At 47.7% G+C, this 26,848-nt stretch overlaps 1 protein-coding gene across 1 annotated transcript; it reads left to right on the top strand.

Moving 5' to 3' along the window:
- Nucleotides 1–1,227: 1,227 nt before the first annotated feature.
- Nucleotides 1,228–25,929, top strand: ESPL1 (extra spindle pole bodies like 1, separase; the record flags this gene model as incomplete). The annotated part of the gene is made up of 30 exons (XM_080939808.1): nucleotides 1,228–1,308; nucleotides 1,865–2,920; nucleotides 3,101–3,205; nucleotides 3,510–3,621; nucleotides 5,609–5,745; nucleotides 6,697–6,890; nucleotides 7,593–7,832; nucleotides 8,263–8,407; nucleotides 8,500–8,638; nucleotides 8,828–8,967; nucleotides 12,769–12,903; nucleotides 14,304–14,423; nucleotides 15,380–15,551; nucleotides 15,821–15,949; nucleotides 16,064–16,220; nucleotides 16,838–16,947; nucleotides 18,203–19,188; nucleotides 19,466–19,811; nucleotides 19,972–20,133; nucleotides 21,459–21,672; nucleotides 21,764–21,954; nucleotides 22,520–22,647; nucleotides 22,757–22,879; nucleotides 24,027–24,182; nucleotides 24,277–24,447; nucleotides 24,565–24,669; nucleotides 24,846–24,961; nucleotides 25,141–25,224; nucleotides 25,351–25,515; nucleotides 25,722–25,929. 30 exons carry the CDS (start codon nucleotides 1,228–1,230, stop codon nucleotides 25,927–25,929), a joined length of 6,327 nt encoding a protein of 2,108 aa, XP_080795934.1.
- Between the last annotated feature and the right edge of the window lie 919 nt (nucleotides 25,930–26,848).

The raw sequence follows: 26,848 nt of genomic DNA, 5'->3' as shown, positions 1-26,848 counted from the left end.
TTTTTTGGTGGAGTTGAATGAGCCATGTGTTTGGAGTGGTGGTTAGAACGTACCAGTAAAAACTGAATGCTCACAGTGAATTCTTCCCTTCAGTCTTCACTTAGCCCTTGATTCTCCACCAAATTAGGTTTTTCATACGGCCTATATGTAACATGTAGGCTGGAATCCACACTTGGGGAGAGAGGATCTTGGAGAATCCGGAGGTCGTCCTGGCACCCTTTGCAGCATCCCTCTATAGAAAGGCAAGAGTTTTAAAGAATTCCAAACACCCGGTGTGGTGTTGCACACCTCGAACCCCAGTATTCCTAAGGCAGAGGCAGGTGGATCTCTCTCAGAGGCCAGCCTGGTCTACATAGCGAGTTTCAGGACAGCTAGGAACATGTAGTAAGAACTAATCTCAAAAACAAAAACAAATCCATCGAAGGCTAATAACACCTTTTCCTTCCTAGTAACACAAAGCCAGCCATATGGGTTTTTAGTATTTTAATTCTCTTGAAATTTAAAATCCTGCCTGAGCTCAGGGGATAAAGGCAAAACAAGACTTAGTGGTTGACCACCCGATTGGGAGGTGAGAGTAGTTGACTGCAGTTTAAGAACCAGCTGGTGCCCCAGAGTCTTTCCCTCCTCCAGGGACACGTGACAGGCAGCGCGGCTAGTAAACTACAACTCCCAGAGCACCACATGGCCGGCTTGCGTGACGCTCTCTCGTCTGATTGGCTACTAGGGATATTTGAAAGGAGGTGCTGGCGCGGAAAACGAAGCGTGCCCATCGGGTGTTTGGTGGAGCTCGGGCTGGAGGGTAGTCCTAGACCGGTGAGGAACGGCGGCTACGAGTGAAGTAAGGCGCGGAGGGTCTGGTGACCGCGCGCTCAAGCCGCGGTAAGTGACGTTCCCATTGCTGACCTGGGAGAAACGGCTAGGCGGCTCCCGAAAGGGCGTAGTCGGCGCCCAGGATCCTGTGGAGACCCCTGGGGTGGCCTGGTGGCACACGGGGGACAAGGTGAGCCCTGGAGGGCGGAACAGTGAACTCGTCAATTTATAACGGGAACCTAGCGTCCAGGCAAGTTCGCCCCGCCCCCATAGGATTTCTGGTGGGATTTCCCCTCCACCCCCCCCCCCGTTTCATCTGAATCCTCTGACAACCTTCAAACCCTTCTTTCCTCCAGCTATTTACGTTACAACCCTTCGTAGGCTTCTACAAACCATCGTTGTATCTAGACTTTTGCCATGAGAAACTTTAAAGGAGTCAACTTCGTCACTCTGCTTTGCTGCAAGAAGGAAACCCAGGAGCTGCTGCCTGACTTGAAGGTGGGGCCCTTTCTGGCTCAGGACACACCTAGTTTCTGAGATTATCTGTGTTTTTTTTTTTTTTTTTTTTTTTTTTTTTTCCCTTTCCTCTTTATTGGTTGTTTTATTTTTAAAAAAATTATTTTTCCATACTGGGGATTGAACCCAGGATCTCATGTGTTCAGAAAAGCATTTCACCACAGAGCAATAACTCTGTATTTGTTTACACTTTTAAAAGTAACATATAATTTATATCTTTATATATTGTATACAAGCACACATAATATATATTAATATATAATATGTATATATAAAGGTTTTTTGAGACAGGGTCTCTCTGTAGGGTCTCTCCCTGGCTGTTCTGTAAGTCACTATGTAAACCAGGCTTGCCTTATAGTCAGAGAGATCCACCTGCCTCTGCCTCCCAAGTGTTGGAACTAAAGGCATGTACCAGCATGCCTTCACTTTTTCTTTTTGACTTAATTTGGAGAGATGCGTAGGAACCTGTGGGGCCCTGTTTCTACTTTTCTTTCTCCACCTCTCTCTTCTGGTCATCCAGCTTAATTCTTGCTCCTAGGAGTTCCTGTCCAGAGGTCGAACTGATGTGGCCAGCAGCAGAGTAGACACCGAGAGAAGACAAGTCTGTGATACCATCCTGAGGGCCTGCACCCAGCAGCTGACCTCCAAGCTCGATTGCCCTGGCCACCTGAGGAGTATTCTGGACCTGGCAGAGCTGGCCTGTGATGGGTATTTGTTGTCCACCCCACAGCGCCCGCCCCTCTACCTGGAACGCATTCTCTTCATCTTACTTCGGAACGCGTTGACTCAGGGAAGCCCAGACACTGTGCTCCGCCTTGTCCAGCCTCTTCATGCCTGTTTGGTACAGAACTCTCCAGAGGCTGCCCCTCAGGACTACGAGGCTGTGACCCGGGGCAGTTTTTCTCTGCTCTGGAAGGCAGCAGAAGGGCTGTCTGAGCGGCGAGTGGCGTTCTCAACTCGGCTGAAGGCCTTGGGTTTCTTAGTGCTCTTGGAAGATGTCAGTGTCCCTTGTGAGGTTCCTCACTTTGCTTCTCCAACAGCCTGTCGAGCAGTAGCTGCCTATCAGCTGTTTGATGCTCCTGGACACGGTCTGGATGAAGCCGATGCAGACTTCCTATATGACTTGCTTTCTAGGCATGTGATCAGAGTCTTAGTAGGTGAGGGTGGTCGCTCTCCTGGTCCCCTCTCTCCTCAGAGGGCCCTCTGCCTCTTGGAACTCACCTTGGAACACTGTCGTCGACTCTGCTGGAACCACCACCACCACAAGGCTAGCAGAGCGGTGGAGGAGGCTCGAGACCACCTAGAGAACAGCAGTATTGCTCCCAGCTTCCAGCTGTGCCAGATGGGGGTTGAGCTGCTGAAAGCTGCAGAAAAAAAACCAGGGGCAGTGGCCCAGCTCCTGATGAAGGCAGTGGCCATTCTCAACAACAGTATGGATGGGCAGTCGCCCCCGCTCCGGGCATTGTATGACAGCTGCCAGTTCTTTCTTTCAGGCCTGGAGAGAGGCATCAAGAAGCACTATGGGCTTGATGCCATATTGAATCTCTCTGCTTTCCTTGGGGGATACCGTTCCCTTGTCCGGCACCTGCGAGAGGTGAGTTAGGGACCTAGAGTAGGGTGGGGAGTGGCTCTAAATAACTGGAACTTCTGGATCCTTGGTAAGCTGCTCTTTGGGCTGCACTCGGCTTCAAGAATTCTAGACTGTTCCTTTCACAAAGCTCTCCGTCTCTGGTCTCTGGGTTTCAGCCCAGCCACCCCTTCCTTTCTCCTTCAGGTCTCTGAAGCGTCCTCTAAGCAGCAGCAATGTTTGCTCCAGATGCATTTCCAGGCTTTCCACCTCTTCACTGGGATCGTGTATGACTTTGCCCAAGGCTGTCAGGTACCGTCTGGGAGTCAGGAAATATGGACAGTCTAAGGTTGCTTCTCAGAAGAGCTAGGTGGTAGTGGCGGTGGCGGTGCACACCTTTAATCCCAGCACTTGAGGCAGAAGTAGGTGGATCTTTGTGTTCAAGGCTAGCCTGGTCTACTGAGTGAGTTCCAGGACAGCCAGAGCTACACAGAGAAACCCATCTAGAAACAACAAACAAACCAAAACAAAAAGCTTTGGTTTTGGGCGTGGGGTGAGGTGGGAGTCCCTGTGAACCTTGCATGACTCTTCTGACCTGACCTTCTTGTTCCTTCAGGTAGCCGAGCTTGCCCAGCTAGTGGACAGTTGCAGATCTGCTATTGTCTGGATGTTGGAGGCCTTAGAGGGTCTGTCAGGCCGAGAGCTGGCTGACTACCTGGGCATGACTGGTTAGTGATGGGGCTCACTGCTCTAGGGGACCTCTGTCACTTGTCAGGCTGGCTAGTAGGACGTGTGTACATTTCTGTCAACTGAGTGCCAAAGGTTTAAAGAGGCAGGGGGAGACATCTGTAAGGATCTGGTTAAAGCAGGAGAGGTGGGTGAGGCTTAGGATAGCGGATTATTTTTATCCATATTATATTTGGTAGTTTAATTTGATAATTGTTTTTATAAAAAATATTTGTGCCTGGCATGCAATGTTACAGACTTTATTTTTGTTAGTTTTCTTTTTTAGCCAGAGTCATACTATGTAGTACGAATTGGGCCCAAACACATAGCAGTAGCAGTCTTCCTGCCTTAGCTTCCCAAGTCTGGGATCACAAGCATGTATATGTATCCTTTTTTTTTTTTTTTTTTTTTTTTTTTTGAGACAGGGTCTTTATATAGCTCTGGCTGTCCTGGAAACTATAGATTAGGCTGTCCTTGAACCCAGAGGTTGGGATTAAAGACATACACCAACACACCTCACTACATCTGTGTATTTTGAGAAACTGTATTAGGTCAAGATATAGGCCAGTGATTAGAGCACTTGCCTAGCATGTGTAGCATCTGGAGTTTATTTATATTTAGCCTTAGAACTGCTTCCCCTCCAGCTCCACAAATAACTTACTAAAACATATTCATTCAACAAAACTGCCAGACAATGCTAAGATACATTCCTGCCACTGGGACCTCGTCCTAGTTTGGGGGAAACTTAATTGAATAAATGAACTACTTAAACATGAAAAGGTGAACTACTTACACATGAAAAGGAGAGCTGGCTCAACAGTTAAGAGCACACATGCACTGTGACATGAGCACACACAATAAATACAGTTTTGAAAAATGTAATGGAAAATGGGAGGCAAGGAGTAGAATAGAATTAGAAAGGCCCCCAGGACTGGAGGGACGGCTCAATGGTTAAGAGCAATGGCTATCCTTTGAGAGGACCCGTGATTGATTCCTAGAACCCATGTGGTGGCTTAGAACCATCTGTAACTCCAGTACTTGGGGATTCAATGTCCTGATCTTTGTAGGTACCACACACACATAAAATAACAAAATGACAAGCCAACCTGGTATCATGGTGCATGCTTTTTTTTTTTTTTTTTTTTTTTTTTTTTTTGGTGCATGCTTTTAATTCCAGCATTTAAGAAGCTGAGGCAGGTGGATTTTGGTCTACAGAGTTCCAGGGTAGCCAGGGCTACACAGAAACCTTGTTTTAAAAAACAGAGCCAGGCATGGTGGTACACACCTTTAATCCCAGCACTTGGGAAGCAGAGGCAGGGGGAGTTTTCTGAGTTTGAGGCCAGTCTGGTCTATAGAATGAGTTCCAGGACAGCCAGGGCTTTTTTTTTTTTTTTTTTTTTTTTTTTAAAGATTTATTTATTTATTCTATATAAGTACACTGTAGCTGTCTTCAGACACACCAGTAGAGGGCATCAGATCTCATTACAGATGGTTGTTGGGATTTGAACTCAGGACCTGTGGAAGAGCAGGCAGTGCTCTTAACCACTGAGCCATCTCTCCAGCCCCAACCTTTATTTTAAACGAAATAAAGCAGAGTCCAGGAAAGCCACGGAGTCTGAGTGCCACTGAATCAGGTGTTCAGGGTCTGCCTTGTGGTGTGGCAGAAACAAAGACAAAGCCTTTAGCATGCCGATGCCCAGGGGAGAACATGCAGTTAGCAACCAGCAGCATAAGGGGAGGAGGAGGTAAGGTAGGTCAGTGCAGCTCAGCCTTGCGCGAGTGTAGAGGGGCTGCCGGTGTGAGTTTCCTCACGGGGATAGCGAGCAGCAGCCCATGTGGAGCCAAAGGTTGTCCTCTTCTGAGTTCCCTGATGATCTGGATTCCATGTTCTTCTCTCATCCAGAAGCTAATGAGGTGACCTCAGGTGGAGCATCTCGGCAAGACGGGAAATAACAACTCTGACATCAGTTGTCCTTTCTCTCCCTATAGCCTCTTACACCAGCAACTTAGCCTACAGTTTCTTTAGTCAGAAGCTCTACGAGGAGGTTTGTGCTGTCTCCGAGCCAGTCTGTCAACACTTGGGCTTGGGCAAGTCAGGCGCTTGTCCTGAAGTGCCTCCTGAGAAGGTAGGAGGGAATGAGGTGTGGAAAGGGAGGTTATGTAGGGGGAGTTGTGAAAGGGCCAGCCTACAGCCCTTCAGGATCTCGGAGCTGGCACCATGCCTAGGGCAATGATTCCCTTACAACCTTGCCTGAGCTGTTGCTTTTTCCTTTTTGTCCTTTCTTTTCTTTCTTCCTTTTTCTTTCTTTCTTTTTTTTTCTTTTTGATACAGAGTCTTACTGTGTAGCTCCAGCTGGCCTGGAGTTTGCTGTGTAGACTAGGCTAGCCTCAAACTCCCAGAGGTGTCCACCTGCTTCTTCACCTGGCAGTTTCCTTAAAATGGTTTCTTTTTCCTCCTCCTCCTCCTCCTTCTCTTTTTCACATTTGGTGTTCTCCTAAGCCAGCTCCAATCCTAGCTTCACATTAGAATCATCTGAGTGACCTTCAGGGACATTTTAGTGTAATGCTCGCCTTGTTAATTATGTCACCCTAGATCTCAAGCATCTACATGTTCTAGAAGTCTCCTATACACTTAGGACAGTTCTTTGTGCAGCCAGAGTAAAAAGCAGTGTCTTAAGAACTGGTTGAAAGATGGGTTGGCTACGTTGGCAAGTGACGTGGGTAGTGTGGGTGAGGAGCTGAGGGAGGGCGTGAGCTTGGGTTGTGGGGCTCGCAGCCTGTGCAGGAGCGGCTGTGATAAAAAGCAGGGGATGGTACAAGGCCCACGTTGTGAGTTAGCATGGTAGGAAGGAAAACCTAAGAGTGGCCCTGCATTTCAGTCACAACCAGACAGTCTCGTGTGCCAAGGAAACACAGTCCTTCAGGTCAGCTGTTGACTAGAAGGGCTCCTGAAGCGAAGTGTACCAGAAGCTTAGTCCTGGGGATTGTAGAGAGGCAGGAGGACCACCTGCTACCTCTTCCCTGTGCTGTGCACATTCAGCAGCTCCATGTTCCAGTTCTCTCCTGTTTCTGGTCAGCTACATAGGTGCTTCCGGCTGCATGTGGAGAGTTTGAAGAAACTGGGTAAACAGGCCCAGGGCTGCAAGATGGTGACCTTATGGCTGTCAGCTCTGAAACCCTACAGTCTCGAACACATGGTCGAACCAGTCACTTTCTGGGTTCGGGTCAAAATGGACGCAGCCAGGGCAGGAGACAAGGAGCTACAACTGCAGTGAGTTGGAGGGGAGGAGAACCACCATTTCTGCCCATAGATTGGACATGTCCCTTAATCTGACACAATCCATGTAGTCCTGGCCTTGAGACCCTCTGCCTCTGCCTTCTTAGAGCTGGAATTAAAGGTGTGATTGGAAGTGATTTCTTTATCAGTTATGCATTGAGTACTTGTGCCTGGGTATAAGGCAAATTGTGGTCAGAAGCAATGATCTTGTTTTGTCTTGTTTTGTTTGGTTCTTGTTCTGCGTGGAGAAACACAACCAACTATATTGTATGTATTTTTCATAAAGACAGAATATCCATGACCTGCTAAAAGAGGGATAAACTTTAGGTGGGTCATTTAGGGAAGTCTTTTTTTTTTTTTTTTTTTTTTTTTTTTTTTTTTGTATGTAAGGCCTGGAGGAGAAATTAAATGCCTTGAAGAACTAATCACAAAATACACAGGTGCTGAAGTAGAAACAGACTTGGAAATGGGAACTAGCTGGAGAAAGCCGGCATGGAGGAAGGGAGATGGGATAGGGTGTAGCCACTGGAAGGGTTAGAAGCCAGTCCACACAGGGTTTTGTGGGTACAGGTTTGGATGTGATCCCTCCCAGAGCCCCTGCATTACACAATTAGATGTACATCAAGTACTAAACTGAGGCAGAGGCTCCTTAGCAAGGTGCCCACTCTCTTCACCCTGTGCTGATCGGCCCTTTAGGACTTTGCGAGACAGCCTGAGCTGCTGGGATGCAGAGACACAGTCCCTGCTCCTGGGGGAGGAGCTTCGGGCCTACAAGGCTGTAAAGGCTGACACTGGGCAGGAACGCTTCAACGTCATCTGTGATCTGCTTGAGCTCAACCCTGAGGAGACAGCAGCTGGAGCCTGGGCACGAGCTACCTACCTGGTGGAACTGGCCCAAGTGCTGTGCTACCACAACTTTGCCCAGCAGACCGACTGGTGAGAGAGAGCTGAGAACTCTGCTATGGGGATCGGTTTCCTAAAAACACCGCCAATCTGCTGCAGCTGACTATGATTTGCCTTGTGCTTTGGCAGAGGCGTGTTTTTGCCAGCTGCAGACAGCTCCTGTAATTGTGTGACTTTGGAATTTTGGAAACTTTTCGAAAGCTTTTTAAATGCTAGGGCCCAGAGAAGTGGGGCTGGTGGTTGTTGGTCACTGGGAGGGTTTGTTGCAGTTTGCTAATGGTGCTCAAGGAAGAAACAAGAATAAGAAATCAGATTCAGAAATATCTGTCTCTCTTCCTACTCTTTATCCTTCTTTCTCTTCTATCTGATGATGGGGGGAGAAACCAGGATGCTAAAGTTGTGGAAAAGAACCCACAAAGTAGCAAAAACCAGCTACACCCCACTTAAGTGCATCTCTCTACAGCTCTGCTTTGGATGCTGTCCAGGAAGCCCTGCAGCTTCTGGAGTCTGTGAGTCCTGAGGCCCAGGAGCAGGATCGCCTTCTGGATGACAAAGCACAGGCCTTGTTATGGCTCTACATCTGTACCTTAGAGGCCAAGATGCAGGAAGTATGTGGAACTGAGTCCAACTGGGTTGTTCCCACCGAGCTGGTACCAGTCCTGGGTTTTTTTTCCATCTCTCTTCTTTCTTGCCCAAACAGGGTATCGAGCGGGATCGGAGAGCCCAGGCCCCTAGTAACTTGGAGGAATTTGAAGTCAATGACCTGAACTATGAAGATAAACTGCAGGAAGATCGTTTTCTGTACAGTAACATTGCCTTCAATCTGGCTGCTGATGCAGGTGAGGGCAGTCAGCAGTGTGGCGCAGGCACCCTGGAGTCTTCCTAAGCATGTAACAGATGCCACCAATGTGCCACAGGCTGGACATGTGTTGGGGATGTGGAATGGTGAGGAAGAAGGGTGGCTCAAAGGCACAGCATGGTATGGGGAAAGCCAGGTGGAGAAAGTGTCACCCTCTTCTGATTTACAGCTCAGTCCAAATGCCTGGACCAGGCCCTGACTCTGTGGAAGGATGTACTTACCAAGGGGCCAGCGCCAGCTGTGCGGTGTCTCCAGCAGACTGCAGCCTCCCTGCAAATCCTAGCGGCTGTCTATCAGTTGGTGGCAAAGGTAATGGGATGACTGGAGTCTCTGCCACAGGTTGAACTAGAACTGGGATACCCTCCCCTGAGAGTGTGTCTCTGCTGGCTGTGGTGCTGTACACTTGGGAGGCTGAGGCAGGGGAATTACGAGTTACAGGCCACCTTGCATTACATGGTGATAACTTTTTTTAAAATGGGGGTGGGGAGGAAATCTATAATTCAGTGGTTCAATACTTGGCTAGTAGTGCAAAGTCCTGGGTTCAGTCCCCAGTGTGGGAAAAAGGTGGGAATGGCATTGTTAACATTAACACGGGGATGCACGAAGGTATTTTGTGTAAGTGGAAAACTCCAATGTTAACCTTAAGAACTACTAGTTCTGGGCTGTGGTGGACCATTTCTTTAATCCCTGGCTGTCCTAGAACTTGCTCTGTAGACCAGGCTGGCCTGGGACTCACCTGCCTCTGCTTCCCCAGTTCTGAGGTTACTGGCCATGCTTAAATTTTACATAGGTAATGAAGACACAAACTCATGTTCTCGGTACTGTATGGACTGAATTGTCTATCCAGGTGCCCCTGCCACAACTCCCACCATTTTGAGATAGTTTCACTATGGTCTCACTGGAGTGGAACTTATGTAGACAAAGCTGGCCTTGAACTCACAGACCCTCCTGCCTGTATCCCAAGTGCTAGGATTAGAGAATGTCTGTGATATCATTCTGGGTCCTTTTTAAATTATTTTTTTAACCTTTAATTCATGGGTGCTTTTCCTTGCCTGCCTGTGGGTAGTCTGGTACCCACAGTAATCAGAAGAGGGTGTGAGATTCTCCTGAAACTGGGGCTACAGATGCTGATAAGCTGAGATGTGTGTATTGGGAATTGAATGTCTGTCTTCTAGAACAGCCAGTGCTCTTAGCTGCTGAGCCGTCTCTCCAGCCCCCACTTTTTAATTTTTTTGACACAAGGCTTACATTACCAGACTGCCATTAACCTTAGTATGTAGCCAAGGCAGTCATCAAACTCACAGCAATCCTCTTGCCTCAGCTTTCCAAGTGCTAGGATCATAGGCGTGAACCACCACATCTGGCTACCTTTGTTGTCTTGAGATAGGATCTCCTGAGTTTGAAGACATAGCTTAGTGGTTAAGAGCACTGGCTGCTCTTCTAGAAGACCTGAGTTTAGTTCCCAACAACCACATGGTGGCTCCAGATTCTGATGGCCTAATGCCCTCTTATGGCCTCTGTGGACATTATATGAAAATGGTGCACATGTATGCTACAAACACAAATACATGTAAAATAATTAAAAAAATTTTTTAATCTCCTTAAGTTGCCTGTGCTATCTTTGAATTAGCTCTGTATTTAGGCATGTTTTGAACTTCCTGTCCTGCCTCAGCTTCCCAAGTGGCTGTGCCATTAGGTCCTGCCTTCTCCATCATTTTACAAACATGTGCATGAATATTTTTCCTACATGGATATATGCACATCACATGTGTGCCCAGTGCCTGCTAAGGTCAAAAGAGGGTGTCAGATCCCCCGAGACTGGAACAGACATGTGGGTAATGCCAATTAAATCCCAGGCCTCTGCAAGAGTGTGTGTTAATCGATAAGCCCCATTTCCTTTTGATTGAGACAAGATCTCATTGCGGAGCCTAGGCCAGGGTAAAACATGGAATCCCCCTGCTTCCGCCTCTGGGTTATAGGCCTCTGCAACCATATGAGGCCCAATTTCACGTACTTTAAAAAACTGTGCTTACTTATCGTATGTGTGCAGATGTGAGTACAGCAGTCCAGGGGTAACTGTGGGAGGTCAGTTGTTTACTCCCCTGTGGTTCCTGAAGCTAAGCGACAGGAGCCTTTGTCAGCTGAGCTATCTCAGCCATCTGCCAACTTTGTACTTTTATGTGTAACTTTAAGGAGTTGCAAAGACACCCTCAAGCTCTCCTTAGACTCACCCAATATTCAAAGTTATAAAAGCAAAGCAAAGTGGGTGTGGTGGCTACGTATGCAATCTCCGCTGCCTAGGCAGGACAGACAGTGCAAGTTTGACTTCAGCCTTAAAATCATAATTCAGAGAGGCTGTGGAGGTAGCTCAGCAGTAGAGCACTTGCTGAGTATGTTCAAGGCTTGGGTTCAACCCCAGTTACCATAATGGAGTAAACACAGTTTATTTAAATACGGTGTGTAAAGTCTAACACAAGGAGGCACAAGCTCAGACCTAGATTTGCATCTTGGGTCAACCACTTGAGCACTTGCAAGAACTTATCTAAGTTATGGGACATCTGTGAATGAGTCTTAGTTTCCTGCTCCGTGCTGTTGAGATTAGAAACAGTATGAGAATTCATATGCTGGCGCATGGGAACCTCTTGGCAAGGTTATGGTTTACAGTGAGTACCCATTTGCCAGGGGTGATTGGAATCTAGGCCTATAATTTGTGTGGTGCTGGGGATCAAACCCAGGAATTTTGTACATTCTAAGCAAACAGTAGTCTGCTAACTGAACTGCTTTCCCTATTGATTTAGTTTTTATTTTTCTATTTATTTACTTATTTTGGAGATGGTCTCTGTATGTCTCTGGCTTGCTTGGGACTTCACTGTAGATCCAGCTGACCTTAAATTCATATCTACCTGCCTGCCTCCTGAAAGCTGAGATTAAGTGTTGCCTCCAGTTATTTTGTAATTATTATTATTATTTTTTAACAACTTTATTTTACAAAACAAAGATAAATGTACAGATTTTAAGCATTTTTTGCATAAAATTATATAATACATTTTTGTCAGTACTTTTTTTTCAGATTTTAAAATAATTTTTACATAAAACTGTATGAATTTGTTAGTCAGTATATTATTATTTTTTTAAATAGGGTCTGGCAGTGTAGTGAGACTGGTCTCTAAATCACAGCTGAGCCCTTCCTTCCCTTCCTCAGTATTGGGATTGTAAGCCTGTGCTACTGTGGCTGTTTTTTGAAACAGAAGGGGTGATGGTCTTGCATTTGAGAGGTAGAGGCAGGTGGCTAGAAGTTCAGACCAGTTCTTCTGTCTTTTTATTTATTTATTCATATTGGTTTTTTTCTTTTAAAAAATGCTTATTTTGGGATTATTTTTAGAAATTAAAAAAAAAAAAAAAAACCCTCACAGGAAGGAGGAAAGGAAAGAACACAGTGTCCAGGAACATTTTACTTCTGAGTTTGTCATACTCCCATTTGCTCATTAGTTCCCAGGGTGAGGAAGGACTCAGCCACCCACAGTGTTATAGGGACATGGATCCGTTTCACAAAGGAGCCAGTGAATCCCATGGTTGCAAATCCTATCCCTGTGGCCCTGGCAGTCCTCTGGAATTCTTTTCTTTTGGGTTTGGTGCATCTTTTAACCAACCAAATCAACTCCTTTACAAACGGCCAACTTGGCTCAACAAACTGCATTATGTGTGTATGGGATGGCGGTTTGAGAGGGTATGTTTTTTTTATTTTTCAAGACAGCTTCTCTGTGTAGCCTTAGATGTCATGGAACTCCCTCTGTAGATCAAGCTAGCCTTAACCTCAAGGAGATCCACCTGCTTCTGCCTCCCAAGTGCTAGGACTAAAGGCCTGTACCACCACCACCCAACCTAAGGCCATAGCGAGTTTGAGTGAGGCCGGTGTCATGAGTCACATGACACCCTGCCCCAAGGCCCAAAGTGTGTAAAGTGGTTGTAGGTCCCCTGAGGGTGGTAGTTGATAGATTTCTGGGTAGTTGATATGAACGCCCTGAGGTCCCAGGTTTCAGAAGCCTGGGGGTTGGGGGACATACAGGCTCTCATAGAATTTGAGTCAACATGTTGCTCTTGGATGACCAGCCCTTGCAGGCTCTGGAGACCCTCCTGCTCCTTCAGATTGTATCTAAGAGACTACAGGACCTCACAAAGGCAATCAGCTCTTCCTGCCAGCTTACCCAACTACTCTTGAACCTTGGCTGTCCCAGCTACGCCCAGGTGAGTGCTGACTTGTTGAGTCTGAGGCTACAGCGGCCAAATGGCTTTCAAGGCCCATCTTTCCTTGTGAAAATTGGTTGTAGTGCATTAGAGTGAGGAATTCCGGAGGCTTCTCTGCTGGTCACTGAGTTCTGCAGATCAGCCCTCTTTTCCCACCTGTTCCTCTTGACTCAGTTGACTGTCCTACTTGAGTTCGCTCTGTCTCCCCCACCCCTTTTCTTTCTTGGCAGTGCTAGTGGTTGAGCCCAGGGCTTCAGGCTCTAACACTGCACAAGCCCAGGCTCTGTTTCATGTTCTGTTTTCTGCCAGTTGGCACAGATCTGATCACTTCTTTCCCTTCTAAAAGACTCCATGGCTTCTCTGACAACCTGAACAATACTATCCTGACTTTATAACACAGCTTTTTAAAAACATTTTTAATAAGATGATTTTTTTCATCGATTTATTCACTTTAGATCCCAATATCATGTACTTATTTATTTACACTACTTGTCTGTATGTGTACCACATGTGAGCAGGATCCATGGAGGTCACAAGGGTACTGGATCCATTGGGACTGGAGTTATAGGCAGGTGTGAACTATACATGTGAGCATGTGAGTGCCGGGAACCAAGCCTGAACTACTGAGCCATCTCCCGAGCCCCGTCACCATATTTTGGTTCAATCTTTTTTCTGCCTCTTCCTCTTGTGAGCCTAAGCCAGTGTGAACCCTTACTCTTTTCCTGTATGTGCCCCTCTGTCTGTGGTTGTATTGGTCCCTTTACCCAGAGTGCACCTCTCTGTCTCTGGTTTTGTTGTTGTTTTGGGGGGAGGAGTTGTTTGTTTTTGAGACTGGGTTTCTCTGTGTAAAGTCCTGGCTGTCCTGGAACTCACTGTAGACTAGGCTGTCTCACACTTCTGTGTAAGTCCTGGCTGTCCTGGAACTCACTGTAGACCAGGCTGTCTCACACTTCTGTGTAAGTCCTGGCTGTCCTGGAACTCACTATAGACCAGGCTGTCTCACACTTCTGTATAAGTCCTGGCTGGCCTGGCTGGCTTCACACTCAGCCTCTGCCTCTCAAGTGTAGGATCAAAAACATGCCCAGCATTGCGGGGGTTTTCATTTAATCCCTAAAGGCAGAGGTTTGCACTGGGGACCTTTATGTGACTCTCCTGGCTTTTATCTCTCCCAGGTGGCTGAGGGTTGTTTCTCTGTTGTCCTTTAGGGTTTTTGTTTCTTTGTTTTTTGTTTTTTGGTGTGTTACTTAACTGAGAGTGTTGTAAGCATCAAATGAATAGCTTTTGCAGATTATAATATTTGAGATAATGTAGTATTCGGTGCCTTGTTTGCAAATGTTTCACTGGGTTTAAATTTGAAGAGTCTGACTAGTGTGTGGGTGGCATTGTCTGTCTGCTTTTAGTTGTATCTGGAAGAGGCAGAGTCAAGCCTGAAGAGCCTGGACCGGACGAGTGACCCGTACCTGCTGCTTTCCCTGACCTGCGCTCTGCTTCGAAGTCAGCTCTGCTGGGCTTACCAGGAGGTGACTCCCGCTGTCCCGCTATCTGTCTGTGTTGTTAAGAGTCCAGAGCTTGCCCTAAGGCAGCAGTTCTCAAGTGGGTCACAACCCCTTTTGGGGGTTGGAGGACCCTTTCTTTCACAAGGGTGACTATTGGAAAACAAACAAACAAACCAGATATTTACATTACAGTTCATAGCAAAATTACAGTTATGAAGTAGCAACGGAAAGTTTTATGGCTGGGGATCACCATACCATGAAGAACTGTATTAAAGGGTCTCGGCATTAGGAAGGTTGGTTGTGCCCATCTAGTTTTTATATGGATCCTGATGCAGAACTCTGGTTTTTAATTGGTGCTTGCATGGTAGGCAGTCATTATCCCCCCTCCCTTTTCCTTTTGTAGTGCTGAGGATTGAGTGGGCCTTCTGCCGGCTGTTCAAGTGCCTGAGCTACACTCTTTCCTCACCTGAGTTTCCAAAGGCTCTGCACCTCAGGGAATTTTGGGGCATCTTCATGATATTTATCTGTGCTTTGAAATTTTCCTGCAGCTAGGACCCTGCAAAGCAGTAGGAAATTCCTTACCTGGTAGTAGACATATTTCTCTCTTGCCCGTTTCTACATTGGCAGAATACATAAAAGGGGTTAGAAACTGGGAGATGGACTGGTATGGTAGCCATTTCTGTAATTCTGAGACTGGGGCTGGAGGAAGTAGACTTTGAAGTCAGCCTGGGCTGCATAGCAAGACTGTCTCAGAAAGAGGAAACAGTGGGTTGGGTGACGGGAGCATTGGTGTCAAGACCTAGTAGGTTCCAAAAGATCTCAGTTTTGCCCCACATTAGTTGTGTGCCTTGATCTCTTCTTCTGACCAAGCTTTGGTTTTTTAGGGGTTGTTACTGTTTTTTCATTCTTAAAGGCAGATATTTGCATCTTAGGGCTTCTCCAGCTTATGTGACATTTCTCTGGCTTTTTGTCTCTCCCAGGTGACTGAGGGCGTTTCTCTGTTGCTTTCTGTCCTTCGAGATCCTGCCCTCCAGAAGTCATCCAAGGCTTGGTACTTGCTACGCGTTCAGGCCCTGCAAATTCTGGCTTTCTACCTCAGCCTCTCATCCAACCTCCTGTCAGGTGCCCTGCGAGAGCAGCTCTGGGACCAAGGTGAAAGGGACTGCCGGCTTTCTGGGATGGCCATGGTTTCTTGTGCTGGCTGCTCTCAAGCTGTAAGCCTGCCTAGGGTCTGCCTGTGCCTGTGGCAGCAGATGGTTCCGCTGCTCCACCTGCCACCTGTGATTCCTTGGTCAGCTGCTGCTTGGGATGTTAAGCTGAACGGAATTCTAAGACCCCTAAGGGATCTCAGGGAAAGAGCTCTGTGATTGATTAGCTCTGCCTGCCTAAGGTGCAATCCTCTCTTCACTTTTCCCACACAGGCTGGCAGACCCCAGAGACAGCACTGATAGACGCTCACAAGCTCCTCAGAAGTATCATCATCTTGCTGATGGGTGGTGATGTGCTCTCAGTTCCGAAAGCAGCTGCGGATTCGCCCTTTGTGGATTACGGTGAGTCTGAGGAGGAGAGCAGGCCTCTGGAATTAGGGACACTGGATGTGATAGCTGTTCTGTCTTCAGCATATCTGACCTTGGCTCTGTATTGACATCTTTCATTCACTACAGGTGAGAATCTGGTGCAAAAATGGCAGGTTCTCACAGAGGTGCTGACCTGTTCGGAGAGGCTGGTTGGCCGCCTGGGCCGCCTGGGGAGTGTGAGTGAAGCCAAGGCCTTTTGCTTGGAGGCCCTAAAACTTACGACCAAGCTGCAGATACCTCGCCAGTGAGTATGAGGACGCCAGTGCTGGCTCCTGCCATGTGCTTTTGAGTGTGGATTCCCCAGTGATTGTAGAAATTCCATGTTATATTTAGAAATTTGTGGGAAAAGGCCAAGCAGGAAATGCTGAGATAACCAAGATTAGAGGCTCATATGCCTGATAATGTGTGCAGGATAGGTAGTGTGTTACCTTTGCCTAAGCTTTCATGCCCATGGGCTTGGTAAGGAGCACAATTGGGAATCACCTGAAGTGTGATTTGGGAGGAAACAGCAGCGCTTCTCAACCTGTGGGTCCAGACCCTTTGGGGGATTGAACTAACCCTTTTGTGGGTAGCATGTCAAATGTTTACGTTATGACTTATAACAGTAGCAAAACTACAGTTATGAAGTAACAATGAAAATAACTATGGCTGGGGGGGGTCACCACTACATGGTGCACTGTATTAAAGGTTTGGGAACCATTAGGAAGGTTGGGAACCACTGGTATAGAAAGTTTCCACCAGAGGCTGTAAGTCAGTTTAAGGACTCAGGGAAAGATGTGGAGGCCTGGGCCTGGGAAGGGGCAAGGAGAGACTCTGGGTAAACAGTAGGTTATTGACTGGTTCTCATCCCGTCCTCACAAGGTGTGCCCTGTTCCTCGTACTGAAGGGTGAGCTGGAGCTGGCCCGGGGGGACATTGACCTCTGTCAGTCAGACTTGCAGCAGGTTCTGTTCTTGCTTGAGTCTTCCACAGGTGAGCTCTACGTTCATTTCCAAGTTTGGTGAGGAGCGTTCATATTACATGTTGCAGTATATGTAAAGGTTAGGTTGCATTCTAAGTCAGACAGGTGTCTGGTTCTGCACAGCACTGACTTCAGTCCAGCTGTTATTGTCGCTCCCCGATGTTCCTCCAGAGCGAGTCTGCGCAGGCAGAGTGTGCCTGGCTGATCTCAGTGCCACTGCGATGACTTTGGCTGGGTGAGGGTTAGGGTTGGCCTTTCTGTTTTTCCTTTTCTTTTTCTCTCTTTTTCCTTTTCTTTCTTTCTTTCTTTTTTTTTTTTTTTTCTTTTTGAGACAAGGTATAGTCCTGGCTGGCCTGAACTCACTAAGTGAACTGGGTGGCTTTAAACTCATGACACTAACCTGTCTGTTTCTGCAGTGCTAAGACAACAAGTCAGTACACCCTGCTGCAGTTTGCTTTCTTTTAGGGCTGGGTGTGGTGGCACGTGTCTTACTACACGATTCTGGAGGCAGATCTCTGAGTTCCAGGCTAGCCAAGGCCATGTAATGAGAACCTGACTCAAAAATCAAACAGTAATTATTTTAGGGCTGACAAGATGCTCAGTGCCATTTAGCCACATAGTAGGATGAGGAAAGCTCTTTAAAATCTGCCCTTGTGGGCTGGAGAGATGGCTCAGTGGTTAGGAGCACTGACTGCTCTTCCAGAGGTCCTGAGTTCAAGTCCCAGCAACCACATGGTGGCTCACAACCATCTGTGAGGGTATCTTGGGTGCCCTCTTCCCCTATTCTGGCGTACAGTCATACATGCAGGCAGACCACTGCACATAATAAATAAGTCCTGAAAAACAAAAGCTGTCCTCTAACTTCTACCTACAGTGTGGCGCAGTCATGTCCACTCGGTTTTTAAAAAAGGATTATTTGTGGGCTGGGTATTAAAGGTGTATCCACGATGCTCAGCCTGCCAATGTTTTTTTAACCTCTGTTACTTTGGGTGTACCTGCTCCAACCCAGGTAGGAACACAAAGCTTTGAGGTACAGGAATGGGGTGTTGATCCCTTGTTGAGTGGGAAAAAAACACTGAGATTTTTTTCTCTTCTTTTTTTTCTTTTTCTTCCTTTTTTTTTTTTTTTTTTTTGTTTTATGTTACATAGATGTTCTGAGTAATTTGACAGTAAATAGTGTGTACAGTCGAGGGTTTGAGCCCTGAGTAGATAGAGCTCTTGAGACCATTTCTCAGTGTTGTAATTTCTGATCTGCTCTCTCCCTAGAGTTTGGTGTGGTGACCCAGCATCCAGACTCGGTGAAGAAGGTGCACACACACAAAGGGAAACATAAAACTCAAGTCCCCTGTTCCCCGCCCCTACCAGAGGAGGAACCTTTCCTGAGAGGCCCTGCCCTTGAGCTGGTGGCCACTGTGCTCAAGGAGCCCGGTCCCATCCAACCCTCTGCAAACTCCTCCCCGGTCCTGAAGACCAAGCCACCACCCAGTCCTGGCTTCCTGTCTCACTTGCCCAGCTGTGAGTGTTTACTGTGTGCCAGCCCTGCTCTCTCAGCAGTCTGTCTTCGCTGGGTGTTGGTCACCGCGGGAGTGAGGCTGGCCACAGGTCATAAAGCTCAGGGTCTGGATCTGCTGCAAGCTGTGCTGAAGGGTTGCCCTGCAGCCACCAAGCGCTTCACACAGAGTCTTCAAGCTTCTCTGAATCACAAGACAACCCCCTCTTGTGTTCCAAGACTCTTTGATGAAATCATGGCTCAAGTGTACACACACTTGGCATTGGAGTGCCTGAATCAGACATCTGAAAAGAGCCTGGGGAAGGTCCTGGCATCGGGGTTGAAGTTTGCGGCAACGCGGATACAATCCTTGGAGTTCTGGCAAGCCAACCTACTCTTGGTCCAGGCCCTTGCAAAGCTGGCCCGCTTCAGCTGTTGTACTACCAAACTTTTTGCAAGCGCCTGGGGCTGGCAGCCACCATCAGTAAAAAGTCCGCCAGTCTTGGAGCCCTCTAAGATTCAGAGACAAAAATGCTCTGGACGGGGGCGCCGGCGGGTAGCCTCTGCTCTCCCACCCCTTCATAATAGCTCCCAAAAAGGTCTGGAAGAAGGGCCACCTTGTACCCCTAAGCCCCCAGGCCGGACTAGGCAAGCTGGCCCTCGTGTCCCTTTCACCATATTTGAAGAAGACTACTCCACAAAGAGCAAGCTCGAGGTTCCCTTGGCTCCCAGGGTCCACAGGCGGGCCCAGACTCGCCTCAAGGTAAGGTGGGATCTCGATATGAGGATAGCTTTCACAGAGCATGGGGCAGTAGCTCCCAGCCAAGTGAAGTATTATCTGTCTAAAGCACACTCTACCCTCTTAGCTGTGTCATCCTTCCTCTCCATCTCCTGTCACTTCCTCTTCCAAACTGAAACTTGCCATGGGCTTTTAGTGGCAAGCACTGTGGGAAGTCAGTTCTGATGTAATCAGAGGCCTGCCAGTGCCTCCTAGTGCCACCTGCTCTTTGAACCTTGTTGAGTCTCTTCCTTTGTTACAGATGAGCTTCAGTGATGACAGTGACCTAGAAGACCTTGTCTCGGTTGAAACACAACTTACAGAGGAACCTAAGAGGCGAGGGACTGTGTCCCGTACCCGAGGTCAAACTAAGAAGGGCCCTAGCTTAAAGACAGATGCAAGGGTTGCTGCAGGTCGTGCGCCTGGAAATTCCAGTCTCACTGGGAGGACTCGGAGGGCCAGGAAGGTAGTTTCTAGAAACTGTGAGGAAGAGAGTCTCAAGGAACCCGAGACCATGAGAAGTATCCCTGAAGAAGAACCCATGGACAACCAGCTGGAAAAAAGCTTTGAGATTCTCAGGGGTTCTGATGGGGAAGACTCAGCCTCAGGTAGGACTTCAAGGGTGACGAGCAGAAGGTATGTGTTCTGTAGTATTTGTTGGGTGTCCCTAGGATCAAAACGTAAGAAATAACAGTACCAAGGCCCAGAAGGAAAAGTCTTTTGCTAGCTCTGGAGGAGGACGCATGAAAAGCAGTGTTGTCTCCCTAGGTGAGAAGGCAGCAGCTGCAGACCCTGGTCTGCCCATAGGAGAGCGTGAGGTGTTGAGACGGGACTCCGGCAAGGCAGAGCGGCCTGTCTTATACCCAGACACAGAAGCTGATGGTGACCCTAGTCCTTGGCTCCCGCCCTTCTCAGTTTCTGCACCCATTGGTGAGTATGGACCACTGAGGTTAGACTACCCAGAGAGAGCTGAGCCAGCTCTCTTATCCTTTCTTTTTCAAAGAAAATTTTCTTGACACATAAACTCATTAGCCCAGCGTGGCTTCTAGGATTACAGGTATGCGTCATCTCATCCAGGTCTTTGTATGTTCATGTATGCTGCATGTGTCATTTTTATGCAGATGTGTCGTTTTTGTGCATGTGTGTAGAGGCCAGAAGTAGATGTCTTCCTCAGTTGCTTTCGCTCACTGACGGAGTGGCTGCAGCAAGCCCCAGGGCTGCACTTGTTTCTGCCTCTGTAGCACTGGGGTTGCAGGCGCCCATGCCTGGCTGGTTCTCGCAGTGTCTGCTGAGCGTCCACAGCTTTGCATGCTTGCACAATGGACAAACAACTGTGTCATCTCTCCAGCCTGTCTTTTATGTTTTTCTTCACAGGGTCTCAGTTTGTGGGCCTAGAACTTATTATATAGACCAGGCTGTCTTCAAACTCAGAGATCTGCTTGCCTTTGCCTCTCTAGTACTGGGATTAAAGGCCCAGCTTTTCATTTATTTTGAAAGTAGCATTTTGCATGCCTACCTGTGAAGGTCAGAGGACACCTTTTGTGAGTCATGGTACTCCTACTTACCTACTGAGCCGTCTGGATAAGAATCCTTGTTTTGTTTTTGAGACAGAAACTCATGTAGCTCAGGCAGGCCTTGATCTCCTAATCCTCCTGCCTCAGCCTCTCACGTGCTGGGATTACCCAGTATGTACTACCACACCCTAAGACTTAGCTTTAAAAAAATTATTTTATTTTAGACAAGGTGTGATGTAGCCTTTGCTGGTCTAGAATGCTGTTTAGCCAAAGCTTGTCTCCTCTACCCACACATGGTGAAAACACATTCATGCACCACTATACCAGGCTTTTCCTTTTTCCTCTCGCTTTCGAAGCATGAAGTGGCTTTGGTCCCAGCTGGCCCAGAATTCGGGAATATTGAGCCTCAGCCTCTAGAAGTGCTGGGATTACAGGCTAAGTAATCTCTCTGTCACCCAAACTGTCTCTCATTTTGGCTTCCTAGATCCAGCAGTCTCTGAGCCTTATTGGATTTTGCATTTTCTGTAAGAGACTTAGTTTCTCTGAGCTTTTGTTGTCTTTATAGTAAAGGGGGCTTTGGGGAGGAAAGGGTGCAGTGAGGCCTATTGGAACAATCTTAGCACATTCCTTGTAAGTAGTAGCTGCTCTTCTGTAAGTGGTGAGATCGGGACTCCTTGTAACTTCCTATTGATTAAGAATTAAAGTGCTCATTTTTAGCAATAATCCTGACTTTTTTTCTAGATCTTTCTACCCTGGATTCCATCTCTGACTCATTAAGCATTGCTTTTCGTGGTGTTAGTCACTGCCCTCCAAGTGGGCTCTACGCGCACCTCTGCCGCTTTTTGGCCTTGTGTCTGGGCCACCGGGATCCCTATGCCACTGCATTTCTTGTTGCTGAGTCTGTCTCCATCACCTGCCGTCACCAGCTGCTCACCCACTTGCACCGAAAGCTCAGGTGAGGGTTTGCTGTCACAGTGTAAAATGGGTGACCTGCCTGGAAGGTTCTGACTTGGAAGGAGCCTGACTCATTCTTGTGTTACCTACAGCAGGGCCCAGAAGCAGCAAGGGTCACCTGGACTAGCAGAGCATCTGCAGGGGCTGGACCTGCAGGAGAGGCCTGGCAGTGTCCCACTTGCCCGCATGCAGCGTCTCTTTTCCTTCAGGACTTTGGGGTCTGGCGCCTTCCCACAGGCAGAGAAGGACAGTTTCCAGGAGCACCTGGCTCTGATCCCTAGTGGTACAGTATCTGCTTCTGCCCATGTCTCCTGTCAAAGGACTGAATAGATGAGCATAAGATAGTGCTCAGTTTCCCTGGACTTGTGTTCTTAGTGCTTACTGCTTAGTTTCTCTGGACTTGTGTTCTTCCTTTTTTTTTTTTTTTTCTTTTTCCCTTCTGAGACAGGATCCTTGTGTATAGCCATTTTTTTTTTTTTTGGATGCTAAGATTTTAGGCATGTACCACCATCCCTCGTTAGTCATGCCCTTTTAAATATTAACACTTGTTTCTCACACCAGACGTACTCTTAATTCCAAGTTTTCCTCTATTTTGAGTGTCTAGAGTCTCCTGGTATGAACAGGGATGGTGTGAGTACTTTGCTCTGAGTGGAAACTTTTGTTAGTTGCTGTGAAGGACACATATAAGCACCAGTAGCCTGTTCATGTGAAGCGTATGAAAGCTTAGCTGGGACTACATTGACCAGGGAAGATTCTTGAAGATGTTTTGAGGCACACTGTAGAAGACAAGGCTGCAAGTTCCTCCTGAAAGTTTTCATGACTCTGGGTGTGTCTTCTGTGTATGTTAGGGGTGACTGTCTGTGTGTTGGCCCTGGCCACCCTCCAGCCTGGAACCTTGAGCAACACTCTCTTACTGACTCGCCTGGAAAAGGACAACCCCCCAGTCACTGTGAAGATCCCCACTGCCCAAAATAAGGTAGGGTTCCTATACCAAGGAGCAGTGTTTGCCATATTCTATGGGTAAGGGATGGAAAGGCGGGGACCACCAGGGAGGTCGAGCCTCATAAATTGTTTGTCTCCCAAAGTTCCCGCTAAGCGCAGTGCTGAAAGAGTTTGATGCCATCCAGAAGGACCAGAAAGAAAACAGCAGCTGTACTGAGAAACGAGTGTGGTGGACGGGCCGGCTGGCACTCGACCAAAGGATGGAGGTATGTGCTCCCTTGTGAGAGGCTGAGTCCCGTCCCAGAAAAGCCCAGGGGGTAGGGGCAATACCTTCTGAGCAGAGGTCCAGGCCAGCGTGTTTGTCAGATGCCAGCTGTGATCTGGGCACTGTTTCCAGCACTGCCAGTATTCCTGAGGCTGGGAAAGAGGGCTATCTCAGGTTCAAAAATATCCTGGGATACTGTGAGTTCCAGACCACAAAGTACTACTTTGTCTCTAAAATACAAAGTAAACAAAACAAGTTATGTCATTTGAGGGGGACTTTTAAAAAAGGAGCTTAACAGGAGGTATGCCAGTGGAATGCTAAGGACACTGATGTGTGGTAGCTCTCGTATTTAATCCCAGCACTTGGGAGACAGAGGCAGGACATTATGTCATCATTAAGTACATAGCTAGTTTGAGGCCAGTCTAGGTACACTCCCTCCCTCTGTCCATCCTTCCATTCATCCATCCTCTTATGATTGACAAGGCTGGAATATAGCTTAGTTGAGAGAGCATTAGCTCAGAATTTAGGAACCCCTGTGTTCAGTTTGATCCTCAGAACAGGGAAAAAAAAAAAAATGGGTATACAAGCTAGTAATTCTAGCACTCAGGAAATGGCCACAGGAGAACCAGAAGTTCAAAGCCTTGTTTGTTTTGAGACAGAGTTTCTTTGTGTAGTATTAGCTGTCCTGGACTTATGCTGTAGACCAGGATGGCCTTGAACTCATAGATCTACCTGTCTCTGCCTACCAAGTATTAGGATTAAAGGCATGTACTACCATGCCTGCCCAGCTTCAAAATCATTTTGGCTACATAGGGAATACATACTACATAGAGGTTAGCCTGGTCTATATATTAAGTTCTAGGATACCCAGAGCTACATAGGAAGACCCTATCTCAAAAAGAAAAAGAAAAGAAAACAAAGATAGAAAAATAGACTGAAGGATGTAGACTGTTGTCCACCGTTCGTATTTGTCAACCACATAGCCGCATCTTCAACCTTGTGAGTGTCTTCGAAAATGAAGACATTGCTTCTCGGCCTTTTGGCTAAGATCAAGTGAAAATGAGAAGACGTTTCGGACTTTGTAAGACGTAGAATTTCCTGGTTGTAAGCGTATTTCTGTATAACTGAAAGCTCCGTCCTTGCCCTAGGCACTCATCACCTCCCTAGAGGAGCATGTGCTGGGCTGCTGGAGGGGGCTGCTGCTGCCAGGTAGCACTGACCCTGGCCTTGCCCAGGAGGCCTCCCAACTACAAGAGTTGCTGCAGGAATGTGGCTGGGAATATCCTGACTCCACACTCCTAAAAGTGAGTAGAGGAGATGAGGGAGAGCATAGCCGTGTTCCGCCAGCCATGGTGGTGAGTGTGGCACCCACACCCACTAACCTCTGTTCTCCTCTAGGTCATTCTTAGTGGGGCCAGAATCCTTACCAGCCAGGATGTTCATGCTTTGGCATGTGGGCTGTGCCCAGTCCAGCCTGAGCGAGCCCAAGTTCTCCTCAGCGAGGCAGTAGGACGGGTACAGAACCAGGCAGCCCCTCCAAGTCAACATCTTGTATTGGTGTTAGATAAGGTAAAGAGCTAGGGCACTGAAAGGTGTCCAGGGGGTAATGAGCACAAGGTCTTCTCTAGGTTTCTTTAGACATTTGAGTTTGGCTGGTGACAGTGACCCTGAAACACTTTTTTCCAGGACCTGCAAAAGCTGCCATGGGAAAGCATGCCCAGTCTCCGAGCACAGCCGGTCACCCGGCTGCCATCCTTGCGCTTCCTGCTCAGCTACTCAATCACTAAAGAGGTGGGGAACTGGAGACAGGGCCTGAATGATTGGCAGTTGGGTAAAGCCTAAGGAAAGAAGGCTAGAGCCCTGGGGGATAGGAGAGGGGAACAATGGGTCGGTTATAGAGGGGCTTAGAGTATGCTGGGGCTGGGCTTCCTGGACCAAGAACCTAATTGTCAGTGCTTTCCCCTCAGGCTGGGGCCTCATCAGTGCTGAGCCAAGGTGTTGATCCACGGAATACCTTCTACGTGCTAAACCCTCACAGCAACCTGTCAAGCACAGAGGAGAGATTTCGAGCCAGTTTTAGCAGGTCAGATGATGAAAGCATAAAGTAGAGTGGGGACGGGTTGAGGCACGGAGCAGGGGTACCTGTGTGCTTTTGCTCCACAATCAGTGGCTACGTCTCATTCTGTCTGCTGCTCCCTCTGCTGCATGCTCCTTGCTGCGTGGTTGTCTGCCATGTACTGATTTACCAGCTTCTTCCTCCAGTGAAGCCGGATGGAAAGGAGTGATTGGGGAAGTGCCAAGTCTCGAGCAGGTGCAGGCTGCCCTGACGGAGCGCGATTTATATATGTGAGTGTGTGGGGCAGGGAAGTTGGGAGAGGACCATTCTGGAGGGTGGTATCTTTATGGTTGATTGTGCATCTTAGGGCCTCTGGAAACAGGTATTCAGTGCTGTCTCACTTCCTTCTGCCTTAGCTATGCAGGGCATGGAGCTGGTGCCCGTTTCCTTGATGGGCAGGCTGTGCTGCGGCTAAGCTGCCGCGCAGTGGCCCTGCTTTTCGGCTGCAGCAGTGCAGCCCTCGCAGTGCATGGAAACCTGGAGGGGGCTGGCATCGTGCTCAAGTACATCATGGCTGGCTGGTAAGGTCAAAGGGCAAGGACGTGAAAGCTCTGGCCCCTATCCTCAGGTTCTTTCCCAGGTCTGAACCCTGATTTCTCACATTCAGCTTTCCTCTCCCAGACTCTCCTGGGACTATCAGCCAAGGGAGCCCCTCGTTCAAGCTTCCAATAATGCTTTCCAGTGTTTCCCGTTACAGAGCCCTTACTTTGTATTTCTTTCTCCCAAGCCCCTTGTTTCTAGGTAATCTCTGGGATGTGACTGATCGTGACATTGACCGTTACACAGAGGCGTTGCTGCAGAGCTGGCTGGGAGCAGGCCCAGGGGCTCCCCTTCTCTACTATGCCAGCCAAGCCCGCCAGGCCCCTCGACTCAAGTATCTTATTGGTGCTGCACCTGTAGCCTATGGCTTACCTGTCTCTCTACAAACACCCTGAAGCTGTCTTATTTATGGTAGAAGCTGTGACTATCTACCTCCAAACTTGCTTTTGAATATTTAGAGTTTTAAAAGTGATTTTTCCCTGGTGTTTTCTATGAAATATTTACTTTAATGTGACCTTAATAAAGATATACCAATCTTGGTTTGTGAGAGTTCAAGCTCCTCCCCTCACTCCTGCTCTATGAATATAAGCAGATTGGAAGTGTACAAGGGGGTTCAGCGTTTGAGAGCTTTGGGAAGAAAGACCACCACGGGACAAAGATTGGTGCAGCTGGGGCTTGGGTGGTGAAGCTGAATAGAGGGCCATCAAAATACTGAAAGTGGCCCAGTGGTGCATAGCTTTAACCCCAGCCTGGTCTACTTAGCAAGTTTTAGAATAGCAGGGTGACATAGAGAAACCCTGTCTCCAAAACCAAAAACAAAGTGTTAAGAGTGAGAGGCAAACAGTGACCTCAAGGCCAGCTTAGTATTTACTGTTGAGTTTCAGGCTAGCCAGTGCTACAAAATAATACTATGTCAGTTTAAAAAAGAAAAAAAAGCAAAGTTGATATTGGAGCAAAGAAAGGCAGTGATAATAGTGCAATGCAGACTCTTAATCCTAGACTGCCATTGTTTCCTGGATGATTCTAGAAATCACTGTTTATCTCATGAAGGCTGCTACACTTTAGCAATGGCAACAGCGGCAACTATGGGGTTTGCTACTCACATGTTTGTCGCTCCAACTAAACTGTTGAAAGTTGCTGGGAAGCACATATGTCCTTCATATCCAACACACAGTAACAATTATGGTGGGGCTAGACAGATGCTCAGTAGTTAAGAGCACTGGGCTGCTCTTTCAGAAGACCTAAGTCTGGTTTGCCTGCATAACTGAAACTCAAAAATAAATGTAGTTGGTTGACAGTTGCTCCTGTTTGGCA

This window comes from Micromys minutus, assembly GCF_963924665.1.
Source record: "Micromys minutus genome assembly, chromosome: 27".
NCBI classification, from domain to species: Eukaryota; Metazoa; Chordata; class Mammalia; order Rodentia; family Muridae; genus Micromys; species Micromys minutus.
Note: the sequence above shows the minus strand (reverse complement) of the source record. Positions and strands in the feature narration are given on the sequence as shown.